The sequence below is a fragment of the Sorex araneus genome, chromosome 1 (genome assembly GCF_027595985.1).
Source record: "Sorex araneus isolate mSorAra2 chromosome 1, mSorAra2.pri, whole genome shotgun sequence".
Taxonomy (NCBI): Eukaryota; Metazoa; Chordata; class Mammalia; order Eulipotyphla; family Soricidae; genus Sorex; species Sorex araneus.
In genome coordinates this window covers 359,865,453-359,882,048 of record NC_073302.1, presented here as the reverse complement: position 1 = coordinate 359,882,048, position 16,596 = coordinate 359,865,453, and the positions used below count along the sequence as shown (strand labels likewise).

Genomic DNA, 16,596 nt, shown 5'->3' with positions numbered 1-16,596 from the left:
TACAGCACTTTTCTGAGGGTAAATCATGTTGGTTTGCTCTTCAGGCAACTAATACACCTTAAAAGGAAAGATTTTAACTATACCACTGGCTTATTTGTTATTAAAAAGACATTTAACAAACAAAACCAATCTTTCCACTTTACTTAATTACAAAGTAACTTGACAGGAATTAGCTGGAAGGAAAATAGAAAAAACAGTCATTACTTCAGGTGCCTTTTGTAAGCAAGTCCAAGTCATGAAACATTGCTCTTGTGAAGAATCAAATCAACACTATCAACCTGGTGATTAGCCATTCCAGCACTTTTTTGACTAGTGTGAGTATGACCAATTTCCATCATTTTAGTTTTGGACTATTTACAGCACAGAAGAATATACCTCACACTCTGAAAATCCCTAAAAAGTTAAAAGGACTGGGATATTAGTTTATTTACACTTACTGTAATGTTTACACTTAATGTAATATTTTAAGTCTATGAACTAATCATTTGTTTCCTATGAGGCTTATCTTGTTCTTTGTTCTCTTCTTAAAACTTTACGGCCTTCACTGGAGTACTTAACTTTATTATTCTGTTTTATCTCTTTTGTTGGTTTCTTAACTATATATCTTTATTTTGTTACTTTAGAAACAGCTTTAGAGTTGTTACCACATACTAGAGTTCATAGAAAATGCTTTTAATTTCTCAATCAACCTTCAAATGATATTACACTTCTTCATATATAACATTAGAATTTCATGATTTTTTTTATTTTCTCTTCTCCACTTTTATACTACTTTATAATATAGTTTAGTTTTTATATGGTATAATTCTGTAGTCTTAGGATACGAGAAATGTTAAAGAGAAGAAGAATCACTATACTAGGTGGATATGTAAAGGATGAATAGCACTGAAAATGGTAATCAAATGGCCAGTTATATAAGATACTGCCTTGTATAATCCTATATAATCTTGTATGATCCTGGCAAGCTACCGGTGGCATACTTGATATGCTCGAAATAGTAACAATGACAGTCCTCACTCCCCTGATCCTGAAAGGGCTACACTAGCATGCGACAGGGAAGAATGGAGATGTTTCTGGCGCCCGCTCAAGGAAATCATTGAACAACGGGATGACAGTGATTCAGTGATACAGTGATGGTTTATGTCAAACAAGTTATTATTATATCACACAAATAATCAATTATTTTTGAGACATCTAAACAAGACAGTATCTTATATAACTGGCCATTTGATTACCAATCTCAGTGCTATTCATCCCTTTACCTAGTACCTAGTACAGTGATTCTTCTAATTCTCTTTAACATTTCTTGTATTCTAAGACTACTGAATAAATACTTCTAGTTTTTATAACTGAAAGATGTTTCTGATGAGTGCATAATTTCTAGCTGAATATTTTTTTTTGATACTTGAAAGAAGATCCTCTGATGTCTTCTCATTTATATTATTTCAGATTGGAAATTATGTCACTATTATCTTTGTTAATTTTATACATTTATATATACACAGATATAAATATATAAGTGTATTTTCTCTGGCTGTTTTTAAAAACATTCTCTTCATTTCTAGTTTGAACAAATTGATTAATAATATGCTTTAATGTATTTTTTTCATATCTTTGTCCTTTTATTGTTTTTGTTTTGGGCCATACCTGGCTCTGCACAGGGATGACTCCTGATTTGGATCTCAGAGAACAACTCTTGGGAGATGCTCAGGGGACCATATGTGGTATGGGAATTGAACCTGGGTTGGTTGAAATTAAGGACTTATCTGCTATACTCTACCTAATCTGCTATACTAGCTACTGGGACCCAAAGACTATTTTATTTTTTTCTCTTTTGGGGGCAACCTGACAGTGCTCAGTAATTAGTTCTGGCAATGCCTATCAGACTATATATGGTGCCCGACATACGATCTGGGCTGGCTGCATGAAAAGCAAACATATTAATCCTTGTTCAATTTCATCAGTGCCTTCTTCATCTTCATCTTTCTTGTGCTTGCATTACTGAGTTTCACGAGTGGACAAAATATTAATCATTACTTCATCAAATACTTTTACATTTTTCTTCTTTCCTTTCTCTTTACTTTAAGGAGTCAAGTTAAATGTATATTTGGCTGTTTCAAGACATACATTGACATTCTTTACAATATTTTTTCTGTGTTTAAATTTTGGATAGTTTATACTGCTATTTTTTACTAATTTTTTTCTACAATGCCTAATATTACCCATATTATTTATTGGGGATAGGGAGCTTGCCTTGCATGTGGCCAATCTAGGATTAATCCCTGGTGCCCCATATGATCCCTTGAGCCCATCAGGAGTAATCCCTGAAGAGTCAGGAATAATCCCTAAACCCCACATGGTGTGGCCATAAAACCTTTTCTTTTTCCCAACACCATTTTTTTCCCAACACCATTAATCCCATCAAATATTAGTTAGTTAAAGCCATCTGGAATAATTTTTACATAGCACTGTACTTTTTTAATCTATAGAAGTTTGTTTTGCTCTCTTTTATATCTTTCATATATCTACATAACTTGCAAACATATGGGCTACAATTATAAAGAACATAAGAACTGCTTTAATGTTTTTGTTTACTAATCCTAACATCTGCTTCAGTCTGAACGGTTTCTTGCTCCACTCCCACATGTTATTATAAGAGAATATTTCCTTGAATTTTGCACGTTCAGTAATTATTGAAAGAGTATCAGACATTGTGAACTTTACTTTGTTGGGTGTTGAAAATTTCTGTATTGTATATATCCATGAGTTTTTATACCAGGATACAATTAACTTTTGAGAAACCCTTCGATCCTTTGATGTCTTTTAAGAATTGTTACACAGAACCAAAGCAGTATTTAGCCTACAGGTAGTTATTCCTATTTTTAAGGCAAAACAATGATGAGTGTTTCAATTATTATCCTTCAAATACAATGTTTTCAAATTTATTTGGTGGGAACAGAACTTTCCCTGACCTTTTTGAAGTGTGAACACTAGGACCATTTCCTTTTCTTTGAATGTTTCTTTCCTGGTTCTGGCAGTGTCCCTTTTGTATGGGTTAGCCAATACTCGTAAGTATTCTTCAGATCACTCTCTTAACATCATATTTTATCCTGTAATCTCTAACCATTTAATCTCTCTTGATCATCATCCAACTCCTCAACCCAAGGACGATAGTACTCTGAATGCCCCTACTCGACACTTCCTCAAAACCCTCTTACGGATATATACTTGGGCAACTGTAGGCTTCACTTAGTTTTCTGTCTCTCAGAAATTACTGTCTTTCATTCATTCATGTCTGGTATCTTGAAAAGCACTCTTACACAGAAGTTGTTTATTGCTGTTGTTTCAGGTAGAAGGGAAACTCTTCTACTATTAACTCATCTTGGGCAAAAGCAGATGTCATAGATTTCTTTGATACTTTTTCTAATCTTCCCAACTGGCTCTTACTTTTCATGAACCAACATCTTTAAATGTTACAATCTTCAAAACATACAAAGGAGAATTTCTTGCCAAAATCAGTCCTTAGGACTTCACAAATAATACTGTTGATCATTATTTTTTAAAGAAACAATTTCTTATATCTAATATAATCTACTTAAGTGAAAACAAGCTCGTGTTTCTTGGACACTGTAAAAAATGGTAGCAAATCCAAGAAACTGTTGTTTAAAAAATGACTAAGAACACATTGAAAATAACTCATTCTTATATCACCCCTCCCAAGTTTCCCAGTGACAGTGTAAAAGCTTAGACACAGAGAACTTGGCTGAGATCAGATATTTTTCTGTTAGTACCTTTCCCTTGAAGGGTAAATCAAGTACTTCAAAGTAATTCAAAGATTTTTGGAGTCAGATAGAAAATGAGTGCTATAGGGTATTAAATGGTACCTTAAAAGCCTCATGGATATAATGTACAACTGCAATGCACTCTTAAAACCAGGATGTGATTTGCCTTTTCAGCGTACAGTCCTTCTCTCTGTGGATGCTCGCTTCAGCTCAGTAGAGCTGAGAAATAACCATCTGTGGTTCAGTGTCCACAGGGTTTCTTTCTGAATGTATATAGAGTTGGAGCTTCAACCCACAGTAGGTTTGATCACAAAGGGCACTGAATAATACCTGCATACTTGGTTCTCAGAAATTGACAGTGTAGATCATGATTGCTTCTAGGGACCATGAGTAGGGGCATTAAGATTAGTTAAATTGGTGCCAGAGAGATAGTCCAGCAGGTAGGGCACTTCCCCTCCATGCAGTCTACCTGGGTTTGATCACTTGTCCCCTGAGCTTCACCAGGAGTGTGCCCTGAGCACGTGTACTTACCACATTTACAATTTTTTTTACTGCCATAATGGCAAATGTAGCTAAGAATGATAAAATTCTTTTCCTTTCCATGCTGCCAATAATTAGCTTGAATTCTCATCGAGACTTGGGACTAAGATAAGAGAAGTAATGGAAATCCGGTGATTCTCACTGCTCATGAACCAAGTGCACATAGGACCCATCTGATGGATAAGACTGGGGTTGTGGAAAACAAGGACCAGTATTAGAAAATGTTCTTTATGAGTGTAGCCTGTTCCTCTGCCCCTGGATCAAAAAATACTACTCATTAAAGAGTCAATGTAGTAAAAATCCCTTTATTGTGCTTTATTTCTCTTCAATGTATCTGCTACTAACATCTGCTTTATTTTTTTTTTTTGCCTCCTACTCTAAAATATATCTAATATAGTCTTATCCATTTTAGTTTTGGTGCTACCATTCTCTCAACTGAATATATTTAGTTACTCAGAATGTAGTCTTGATTTTTTTTTTTTTTTGCTTTTTGGGTCACACCTGGCGATGCACAGGGGTTACTCCTGGCTCTGCACTTAGGAATTACCCCCGGTGGTGCTCAGGGGACCATATGGGATGCTGGGATTCGAACCCGGGTTGGCTGCGTGCAAGGCAAACACCCTGCCCACTGTGCTATCGCTCCAGCCCCATGTAGTCTTGATTTATTTTACTCTTTTTCATTTCCATTCACTCAATTCTATCTCTAATATAGAGATATATCATAAAAGTCCCCAAACATAAAAAGTATCAAACATGAAAGTCCCCAGATTCATTTCTGATGCTATCCATTTCCACTGTCCTTATTTATATGCTTACCACCTTTTACTTCAGTATTTTCCCATCTGATCTGCTCATTCTACATAAAAGTTGGAAAGGTCTTAAAACAGTGATCAGATTATGCTATTCTTTGTTCAGTATCCTGAAATGCATTCCTATTGTACTTCATTCCTTGCCTCAGAAGATCCTGTTTACCTCTTCAGCAACACTTCGTACCAATTAGCCCTCTTCCAGAAAAATCTAAGCTACAAGTGTTAACTGAATTTTTTATTTGTGAGCTATTTGTAGGTCCTCTGCCCCTAGTTAGTTTTTGATATATTTTTAACATTATAGAGCCATGATTTAAAAGTTATGGATAGTTGAGTTTTAGGCATATAATATTCCAGCACCTATCCCACCATTCTCATCAACTTCCCTCTACCAATATGTTCCCATGCTCTCCCCTCCCCCCCGGCCATGCCTTCCTCTTCATCAAGCACATTTTTTAAGCTTGGTGGTTGTAGTTTGGATCTTATGATTTCAGTGTTGTTGAGTCTGTGGTTTATATAGAGACCTATATCACTCCCCCCACATTACAATATACCTGATCCCTGCTCCCCGTTATTTCCCTGTCTCACATTCTTCCCTCCTCCCTTCCCATGATTTCTCTTCTTCTCTTTCCTCCACCCTATACTCTGGGGTCAAAGATAATCTAGGAATCCCTCCCCCACCACTTACTATTTGCATTTCCTCATCCAGCTACTTACTCTATATACCACAGATAAGTGAGATCACCCTGTGTTTGTCGTTCTTCTTATGGTTACTTCACTTAAGTGAAGTATATCTATTATATCTTTATTATGTCTTCAATCATTAAAAATTTGATTCCATCTCACATTCAACTCAAATGTACTTGTACTCAGAAAGGAATTCCCTTATCTATGTAAGGAACTACCTTTCCCTAAACTTCATTAAAAAATAATATATTTATCTAATACCACCCCATAATATTGTAAAATTATTAAAAATTTAGTTTAAAAGGACAGAAGTGAAGTAAAATATCTTGGAGTTATTAAAGTTATCAATGCACACATTCTAACAACAGAAGTGGTATTTATAGTACAATACAGAAGGGTAACAATATTCAAGACCCATATGAAAGATTTGGGACTTGATTTATATTTCAAGTACTGGATGCAGGATGAAGCATGTGTCCAGTGGGTGGTTTTAAATCTATACTATTCTTCTCTATTGTACATTTTCTGGCTTATGACTTGGCTCTAATTATATCTGGCAAAGAGCTTCTGGTATTTGATTGAGTCTTCCAATAACAGAGTCTGACTAAAATGAATGTCATTTTTACTTCTGTAATTCACATCTTAGTCACAATAATTTAAGGAGCCTATATTTAACAGGTAAGTGGTTCCATTTGCATAAACAACTTGGTGAAAACATACACATGTTCCCAGATACTCTGTGCAGGGTGAGACACCTGAATTGAATTATTTGTGTGATCCTAAAAGGTAAGATTTGATAAAGGATGTCAAGCAATTGAATACAGAAAGTATATCAAAATGACTTAGATATGTATTGCTAAAGGGACTGTTTTCATTTTAACAGATGTGTGAGAACTGTGTCTATATGTTTTCTTCAAAATTGCTTTCCTCAATATCTGTTCTTTAATGACATTTTAACTAAACTATCCAAAGAATAGCTTAGTTTCTCATATATTCCCAGGGAGTTAAGAATCAAAGAAAGCCAAAGACTCTACCAAAACCACTTTCTTGAAGCTTTCATTTTTCATTTAATATCATAAATATGCATTAGAGAATAACTAGGAGTGAGCCCATGTTATAAGGAAAACAAGAGATTACACAAAGTACAAGCACAATTTCTCAGTGTTAAAGTTCAAAGTTTGGAGACTGTCTCTAAACACTTAGGATCTATAACGAACAAGAAAAGCAGTGCTCAGGAAGCACATTATCATGTGGGTTCATGCTACCTGGCTTGATGATATCATCCCAAACTTGCCCCTAAGATTTACTCTTCTGACCAAACCCACTGCTGCACATGTTCTCTTTATGTAGACCTTCCAGCAGAATGAAAATGCTAAATAAATTTTTTATTTCATTTTTACCAAAAATAAAAACTCATTCAAGACTCAAAAAAATGAAGACATGGGACCTTTCCCATTTAGATTGTACAAGTCATGATAGCAATTTTGTATTCCATTCTATTTGAATAAGCAAGTCCAGAACCAACTTCTTTTAAAATGGGAAATGGCAAATGGAAAAAGAAAGAGGACAGAATGCATTTGTGATGAAGAAAGTACGTGCAGGAAAAAAGAGACACAACATTAATTTTTAAATTATTGAGAAAAAGATTGGCTGGACCAATAGCACAGCAGGTAGGGCATTTGCCTTATATGCAGCCGTCCTGGGTGTGATTCCTTTGTTCCTCTCTGAGAGCCCGGCAAGCTACTGAGAGTATCCAGCCTGCGTGGCAGAGCCTGGCAAGCTCCCATGGTGTACTCGATATGCCAAAAACCAGAAACAAGCCTCACAATGGAGACGTTACTGGTGCCCTCTCGAGCAAATCGATAAACATCGGGAGGACAGTTCAGAGAAAAAGATAATACTCCTTAAATCTAGTGAAACGTTTTTTCCCAGCATAGAAGATAAGAATATATTAACCACTACAATTCAATTTTAGGTGTAATTCTAAGAACCTTTCATTAAATCACACATTTATATGAAAGAAAGTAATGGAATTCTGCTCTTACCATCTGTTTTCTTTGAATCATTTCCAACGTTGGATTGATCCTTCTTGTCTGTCTTATTTTTACCATCTTTTAAGTCACCTGAAAGCAATAAACATGGCAAACAAAATATGTAGACAGATAAGTAAGAAGTTATAAATATCATTAAACCTATCAAAGTGAAGGCAGAAAGTACAATATACTTTTTGCCATGAGGGGATGTGTTTGATTGTAAATATCTTCTGTTAGCACATACAAAGGCTTGGGAATTTGGATTATGATTTATAAATTAGAGCTTAAAATTTCTGTTAAATAGGCTTGTACTTAAGTCAAGATATTTATCTTCTAGGAAGGTAGTTTGGTTGTATTGAGAGCCTCTGGAATGGGGAAAATATGGATTAAATATGTATACTAATTAATAATCATAAAACTCTACTTTATGGCTCTCATACCTAAGGCAGATTGTGCAACAGCCCTATGAAGATCAAGTCTAGATATCAGCTTGTTGTTTGCTTCTATTGATATTTCTGAGTGGCTTGAACTTATATTTTGATAAAGAAATGGTTATTGAAAATAATTCAAAAGCATGTGGTATATTCTACAAGTATTTTTAATGGAATCTGACAAATCATAAGCAAAGACAGTATTCAACAAGCTTTCCAAAATTCTTCGTATTCTTTTGGTTTTGTTTCTGTTTCGGAGTCACACCTTGTGGTGCTCAGGGGTTATTCTTGGCTCTGTGTTCTGGGATCACTTTGGAGTTGCTCAAGGGACCATATGTAGAGACTGAAATGAAACTGTGCTCTCTTTCCAGTCCTTGTTTTTTATTAAGGTCTTGCAGACAGTCGACCTGAGTTCAATCCCCGCTATCACATTTCTTAAGTGAAATGCAGTGACTGCAGGGAGTAAGGAATAGGGGAGTGAATTTTGACCAGGGTGGAAGCAAGGAGAACTTTTAAGGCATCAGCTTCTACCAGGACCAATGACTAGACGAATTCCAAGGAGATTCCATAAAACAGCCTACAGGCTTTCCCCTGTTTGCAAGAATGACACACATAGAGTTAATCAAATTTTCTGCAGAAAAAAAATGACAGTTCTAAGTGCTCCTTCACACCTCTAATCACAGTATCTTAAAAGTTGCCATCAAAGTTGCCCTGGAATGGAACTTTCTCTCCCTAGACCTGCAGCAAGACTGGTTATCTTCCCAAAGTCAATAGGAGCTATCTGATTTGCTGGATGCCAGCAGTCCATGGCAAGCAGTCTTCTTAGTCAAGATTGGAGAAGCTAAGAGAGGAAGTATCTTCACAGAGAACAAAGTTGGAGGGATTCAATAACTGGTTATAGAAGATACCCCACCTAACCAGGTGTTTCTACTCTAGCCTGGAAATATCTCAGGCAGCCACAAAGAGGTGTGCTGGGAAAGTGACATGTGCTTGTTTGATGATGTTGGTTGAGCAGATCCATTAGGTAATTTCCCTTGGGTTGTCTATGGAGTAATGGCCAGTGTGAGCTGTTACTCAATAAACAAGAGGAAACAAAAGAGTCGTTCTGTGTAGTTATAAATCACTTTAATTAAGCTGCTGTAACATAGTCCCAAACTGCTATTATTGCCCTAAATTAATTTATTTTCCCACCTCTCATTTACTACTTAATTTTTAAGGGAAATGGTAGACAGATGCTTACTCTGGGAAATACACAGCTGAGAAATAGATGCATCTGGTTGAAGATGTGGGCCTTTGAAGACGTGGGCCTCTATTTATTTTTTCTTTAAAGTTCTCCTAATAACTGTCTTAATAAACCAATTACTGTTCTTTCTGGGTATTTAGACCCCTCTAAGAACCTAAAACCCCTGTGACCAGCATATTAATTGGTTTCTCTGGACCCACAGTCTGGTTTTATATGATCCCCAAACTAAAAATAACTTTATATTATTACCTGATAATATGAAAATTATGTACAATTCAAATTATAATTTCCATATGTAAAGATTTATTGGCGCAGAGCCACTCTCATTGGTCAATATTTATATCTGACTGCTTTGTGCTACAATGGCTGAAGTTGGATTACAAAAGAGACTGTGTGAGCTGTACAAACTAAAATATTTACTCTCAGGACTGGAGTGTGGGGGACGTCTGTCTTTAATCCCCAGCATCCCAGCATCATCAGGAGTGATTCCTGAGTGCAGAGCAGAAATAACCCCAGATATGGCCCAAACGCCAAAAATATAAAACCAGAATAAATATTTACTCTCTGGTACTTTACATAAAAAGTTTTTCACCTCCTGGAATAAATATACCATAACTGTCTGGTGGAGAATAATTAAATCTCAATATTTGTCTGATTCTCCAGTCTCCTTAACGGCACAGAAACTTGAAAACAGGGATGTGCTGGAATCTAGAAATTTCACTCACTAAGGTCTGAATCAAAACTGACAATCTCTCCTTCACTGTCACTTGACCTTAAAGAAAGGATCTGAAGCAGTGTTTGCAACCTTTTTCACACCTGCAGACTAGCACCTGCCGGTTGTAACCAAGTGGCTCCCACCAGTGGTGCTCATTGTGAAGCAGCACCAATCCATGGACCAGTGGCGCCTGAATAGCTGATTTAAACTCTGCAAGTCTCTTTTTTTTCAGGGAATTATTTCGACTTAGAGTAGGTAAAATGCCAAGTACAATAGGGTTTTTTCCCGTGTACACACCAACATACAATGGACACAAGCATGCATATAATAACCTTGATATGTGCGCTGCCAAGTTTTCTAAATGAGCTCAAGTTGCTGTAGAAAGAACAGTCAGAAAGCTTATTAAGCTTCTGTTTTTAGTTCTCCTGTTCACTTTAATGGCAAACTCAATTACAGGATCCCTTGATTAAAGTTTCTTATATTCTCTAGAAATGCTGGTGTTTTTAAAGAATGTCAACACACCTGAAATGTATATAATGTTATAAGGAAATGTTACCTTAGGAAGAAAATTTAAAGGCATACAAGAATGTTAATAAGGTGGAAAGAAAATGACAAGTACAATGCCTGACACACATGAAGAATTTAAACAATTGTGTGTGTGTGTGTGTGTATGTGTGTGTGCACGTGTATGCATTTTAGGTCATACCTGGCAGTGCTCAGGGCTTACTCCTGCTCAGAGATCACTCCTGGGAGTGCCCAAGAGCCCATAGGTACTGGCTAAGATACAATTGGGGTCATCTGTATTCTAGGTCAATGTCTTAATCCATGTTATCTCTCTGGCTCAAGAAAGCCATTTTAAAAAGAAGTTATTTTTAAACAACTTCTTTCTATCAAAAGTACAGAGGAGGGGCCGGAGCGATAGCACAGCGGGTAGGGCATTTGCCTTGCATGCGGCCGACCTGGGTTCGATCCCCGGCATCCCATATGGTCCCCCAAGCACCGCCAGGAGTAATTCCTGAGTGCAAAGCCAGGAGTAACCCCTGATCATCACTGGGTGTGACCCAAAAAGAAAAAAAAAAGTACAGAAGAAAATCTCTCCTTGCATCTCTCACAAGTCATCACCGTTCATCTCTTAGGAAGGAGAGACTCAACTGGAAGAAGCCGAGCATGCACATCTCTGTCCCCCAGTGTTCTGACCCCCAGTCCCCTGGCTTGTATTTGCCACTAGACACAATCCATCTGTGTCACTTTGGAGGTCAGGAATGAGGTTTGTGGTGAGGGGCAAGAGCTGAGCCCACCTGGCCTGACAAGTGTGTGGCCAACTAAGCTCACCACACACTTAGCTGACTGAGTTCACGTTATATAACATAGCTCCATATGCAATGAAGTTAATATTTGAATCACTGCCTTTCTGACTTTGATCTCTCTGTCTCTTCCCTCCCTCCTAACGCCTTCCCCCTCCCCAGGCCGCACACAGTGCTAACCTCTGGAAGAGGGACGGGGTAAGAGAAGAATGTTTTGCAGGAATGTCTAAAATTTCAACAGGTATACCATCAAATCTTATTAAATTGAACTTCTCTTTTCTGGTCTATAGTGCAGTTTTTGAAATTAGGCTAGTGATCGGCTGAAAAGATGGACTAGGGCCTTCCCTGGCTTCCAGATGGCCATAAGAGTTACTGGGGAAATGAATGCAAATTTCTTAGAACATAGCATGAGCTATTTTTCTTTCTGTTTACCTTTTGGACCACACCAAGTGGTGCTGAGGGCTTACTCCTGGCTCTGTGCTCAGGGTCACTCCTGGCATTACTTGGACCATGCTATAGAGCATCAGGGATTGATCCTGAATTGGCTGCATGCAAGGTCAGAACACTACCCATTGTACTATCTCTCCAGCCAATGGTATGAGCTATTATCATTATAAGTATTAAAATATTGTTTTCTGATTCTACATGTTATGTTCATCCATTGTAAAAATAACTTGAGCAAAAGACCCCTAGGGCATTGTAAAAATAACTAGACCAAAAAATATTGTGGTGTTAAGCACCTTCTACCTATTTCTCCTTTTCCTGAACTACATAATAAAAAACCTAGAATAGGTTGCTTGGTAGGTCATGGAATCTTACTAGCAGGTAAGAAAGTGAATCTGTAAAGAGATAACTAAAACAGCATCAGGTGTATGGTGACAAATGCTGTTTCACTGTCTCTGGGTTGCCATCATTATTACCGGAAGTTCACCAGTGTCTCATGCCCTGAGTGATATTGTGCATAAATGAGAAAGACCGTGAAAGATGACATCACCAAGCAAAGCCCACAGGAAAAGGAGAAACACAGCTGTGATTGAAGGCTGGTCATACCCTGTGGACTTGATTGCGAAACCACCTGACCACAGTCTGGAGGTGAGAGGGCCACAAAGTCCTAGCCTTATGCCCTTCACTAAATGAGGGGACTGATGCATGGGAGTTTGTTGGGCTCCTTCTCCGTCTGAGAAATCCCCCAATCCCATCTGACAAGCAAACTGCAACATTTAAAAGCCAACTCAGACCTCACTGCCTTTTGAAACCCTCCTTGACATTTACTTCATCCTGCAATCGTCACTGACAAAAGTGTCTTTCTCTGCTCATGTCTGTGGGCATTCAGTCAGCCATAGCTTCTTGCTCACTTTGCACTTCTGCACTAGAATTACGTCTGAAATTGTCTCTCTCTCTCTCTCTGTGAAATTATGAACTTTTCATGATATTTTTTTCATTTCTAAATCCCTAGTGCCAAACCAAATACTTGGCACCTGGTTGGTAATAAGTACTTGTTGCATTAAATATAAAAAATGTATCATCAGCTTCATGCACTGCCTGGTGACCAGTTCATTGTGGTTTGTCTAAAACATTTTTGGATTTAAAGCTAAAAGCCCTTGAAGCTGTGGAAGCCACACAGCCTCAGATAAATTGAGACAGTTGGCCACCCCAGTGTATGCACTCACTCTCCGAATGAACGGATACATACGGAGGTAGGTAGATCTAATGTGGACCTGCTTTCCAGCTCGGTTAGGGACGGTCCCCAGCAGAGGCTGATTTTCACAAGGCAGTAAGCACTCAGAATACATTAGAACATTTCTGAAGATTTGCCCTGTTGGCAGGCAGGCACTAGCCAGAGTCTCCCAAACAGCTGAGAAGAGTCCCAAAGGTATATTCTCCCCAGACAGAGTGGGTAACTCAGGCTTCTGGTTGCTTCTGATAGACTCCTGCTAGGATTCTACCTGGGTAGAGTTCTCTTTCCAGGCACAGCTGTCTGCCATTTCCCACTTATCATTTCTCACTTATTAGCATTTATCTCCCCACAAAAGTTTTCCATGGCATACTTCAACTCACCATTCTGTTGCTTTTCTCCCGAGGACTTCTCAGCTTTGGAATTTTTCGCTCGAGGGTTGTCACTCTTGTTAGCTCGGGTTCCATTGACGTGATTCTTCCCTTCTCCAGAAGTCTTTTTCTCAGCTTTGCCAGATGCACCTTCTTCAGCCTGGCTTTTGGCTTCCATTTCCTTCTGCTTCTCCTCTGCAGCCAGGCGAGCTTTTTCCTCGGCCTCCTTCTTGGCTTTCTCCTCTGTGTCCATGGCAAGTCATGAAAAGCACAGGAAACAAACAAAAAAATGGCCATACCATTAGAAGAATCATATGCTTGAAGAAAGACAGTCATCTATACTAGATTACAACATGGTATTTTCAGAGTGTTCTGGCTGTAGCTCTGACTGATTCGAGTCCTACAGACATAGATCTTTAGGAAAAGAAAAGGTTAGTGGTGAAACCATTTCTGAAAACACTAGGTGGGACAGACCTTAATCAAGTAATCATAAGGATAGCTATAATTAATATGAAATACCATCAGTGACATTATTAATATTATGACCACCAGTGTCCTTTCTGCCTGGTATTTGCTAAGTACTTTTCAAAAATTATCTCCCCTGATTCTCAAAACAGTCCTCTGTAGTAACTACTATTACTGTAGTGTTACCCACCTTGCAAATGTGAAACTGAAGTCTTAAAACATTACAAAATCCACCCACATCCACATCCACACACACAAAATCATAGTTTCATATAAATTTTCTTAGAACTCTGCACTTAAATATGAATACTCGATTAAAAGACCAAGAAGTCATGGAAATAATCACCACTAGAATAATACAAAATCAAGCCAGTATTTGTAAATGTTGACACAGGAAAATGGTGGGTAAGCCTTACAATAAAACTTGTTTGTTCTTCAAGCTGTTTCAGAAGACTAAAAACTGGCTTTTAGTTTGCCCGGGTACTTTTTTTTTTTATCTGCTTTCCCCCTTTTTTTAGTACACATCATTTTTATTTCCAGTATGGTTAACTATTAGGGTCTGGTCAGCTTACTTGGAAAGCAAACTGTAAAGCTGCTCAATTAAATTCATAACATAACTGCATATGGTTAAGTATTTATGAAAAGATAGTGTTGTTCATTCAACTGTTTATTATTTTTTATTATTTTTTAAAAATTTTATTGAATCACCGTGAGATAGTTACAAGCTTTCATGTTTGGGTTTTTGGGTATTGTAACAGCAAGTAAAAAGACTTACTAAAGGAAATACACAAATCACTAAAATAATTTCTGAGGGTAAAAACCACTTTGGAAAAGAGTCAATCAAAGCAGATTAATGGAGCAGATCAATATACAGGAGGGAGGGACATTACATGAGAAGTTGAAATCTGATCAAATCCTGAATGACAGGAGTTGGTCACAGAATAGTTGAAGGAAGTGGGATTCCTAGCAGAGCAAGGAGAAAATGCAAAGGACAGGAGACTGGAATGAGATTGTTATGTTCAAAGGACACTGAGTTTGGCAGCACAGCTAAAGAAAATTTAGCAAAGAGTAAGTGACAGATATTCTGCCCAAATGATTAAGAACATGGAGAGTTGAGAACACTCAGGATCCTGGGAAGCAATGAAGTGAAGTTGTATTATAAGTTGTATTTATAATATAAAGCACTTTACAAAGACCAACCTTCCTGTAGAGACTGGAGATTCAACTCATACAGCATTTAATTTGCTCAATTGACCTTCCATCAACCTCTCTGTTGCATTCTTTTTCTTTATGTGTTAGAAATGCCCAACACCTCATAAACAGGTGTTATCTCTATTTGCCCTGGTCAGTCTTGATTCTGAAAAGAACTACCTTTCATATATTAAAAAACACTAAAGTGATTATGCATCTGACCAAGTTCTCCTTTGTTGCTAAAGAGAACAACCTTCAAATACAATCTTTTCTGTGCCCAGAGGGCTTTATGGTAAATTATTGTGCAGATGTCTATAATCTCTGGTTTCATCTCACTTCTTATGCATCTCACACTTGCCTGGCTCAGATTTGAGTTCCCAATGATAGACTATGAAATTTGCATTCATATTTTATTGACTCATCAATCCGCCTACCCAAACCAAAGCTCTGGCCTTACCTCTGGGGAACTTCATCAGATTTGGGGAGGATTGGGTAAGAATCCAGTATTTTAAGTACTTTCTAAATTTCTAAATGATTCTAACATTCAATCAAGGTTGACAGTGCTGATTTAAATTTCTAATGTTTGCCATTAGTATTTCATAACATTATACTTTCAAGTAGGATATAGTTATAATTTATACTAAAGAGGCAAAGAAATGTTTCTTTACAAAATAACAATTTTATGCACATATAGTATCTTCTGACTTCCTTAGAAAATACGAGAAAAAAAGTCCTTGCAGAAGATGATGAGATGGAATTCTCAGTAGAATGTAGGGCCATGGAAGTAATACAACCTCAACCATCCCCACCCCAATTCATCCAGGATTCTGTTCAAACTTTTTTAGTGTCCTGAGTAATCAAATGCCATTCTATCACTTAATTCCCAGAGCTTAATAGAAGATGACCTGTCAAGTAGCAGGTGTTCATACAGTATTTGTTGACTGAATGAAATATTTTCAATGGGTATGATTCACAAATGTATATCCACGGAACTGGCTTTACATATTCCATCGTTGGAAATGTAGACCTTTGTAAAATATAAAAAAATATAAAGTATACACATGTGGAAGTCCTAGTTTGGAAAAGTTATCATTTGATTTTTTGGTGGGGAGGCATACTGAGTGGTGCTCAGGGGACCAAATGAGATGCTGGTGATTAAATCCAGGTTAGCCATATGCAAGGCAAGTGCCCTACCCACTCTACTATCACTCCGGTCCCAAAGCTGTCATTTGATAAATGTTGTTTTACTTAAGCACTAGAGAAACTGCGTAAAATAATGACTGCTTTTACTACATGGAGGGAAAATAAGGCAAGGAGGAGGAGAAAATCATGCCAACTTGGGTGTAAGGCAAG

At 37.5% G+C, this 16,596-nt stretch overlaps 1 protein-coding gene across 7 annotated transcripts in view; it reads right to left on the bottom strand.

Moving 5' to 3' along the window:
• Positions 1-16,596, bottom strand: part of PDE1C (phosphodiesterase 1C) — a 645,533-nt gene that overhangs the window by 56,162 nt on the left and 572,775 nt on the right. For all 7 annotated transcript variants that reach the window (XM_055138682.1, XM_055138699.1, XM_055138691.1 and 4 more), the window contains 2 exons: positions 13,600-13,830; positions 7,861-7,938 (listed from right to left, as the gene is read on the bottom strand). In XM_055138682.1, the coding sequence (XP_054994657.1) occupies positions 7,861-7,938; positions 13,600-13,830 (309 nt within the window). The remainder of the gene's footprint in view (positions 1-7,860; positions 7,939-13,599; positions 13,831-16,596) is intronic.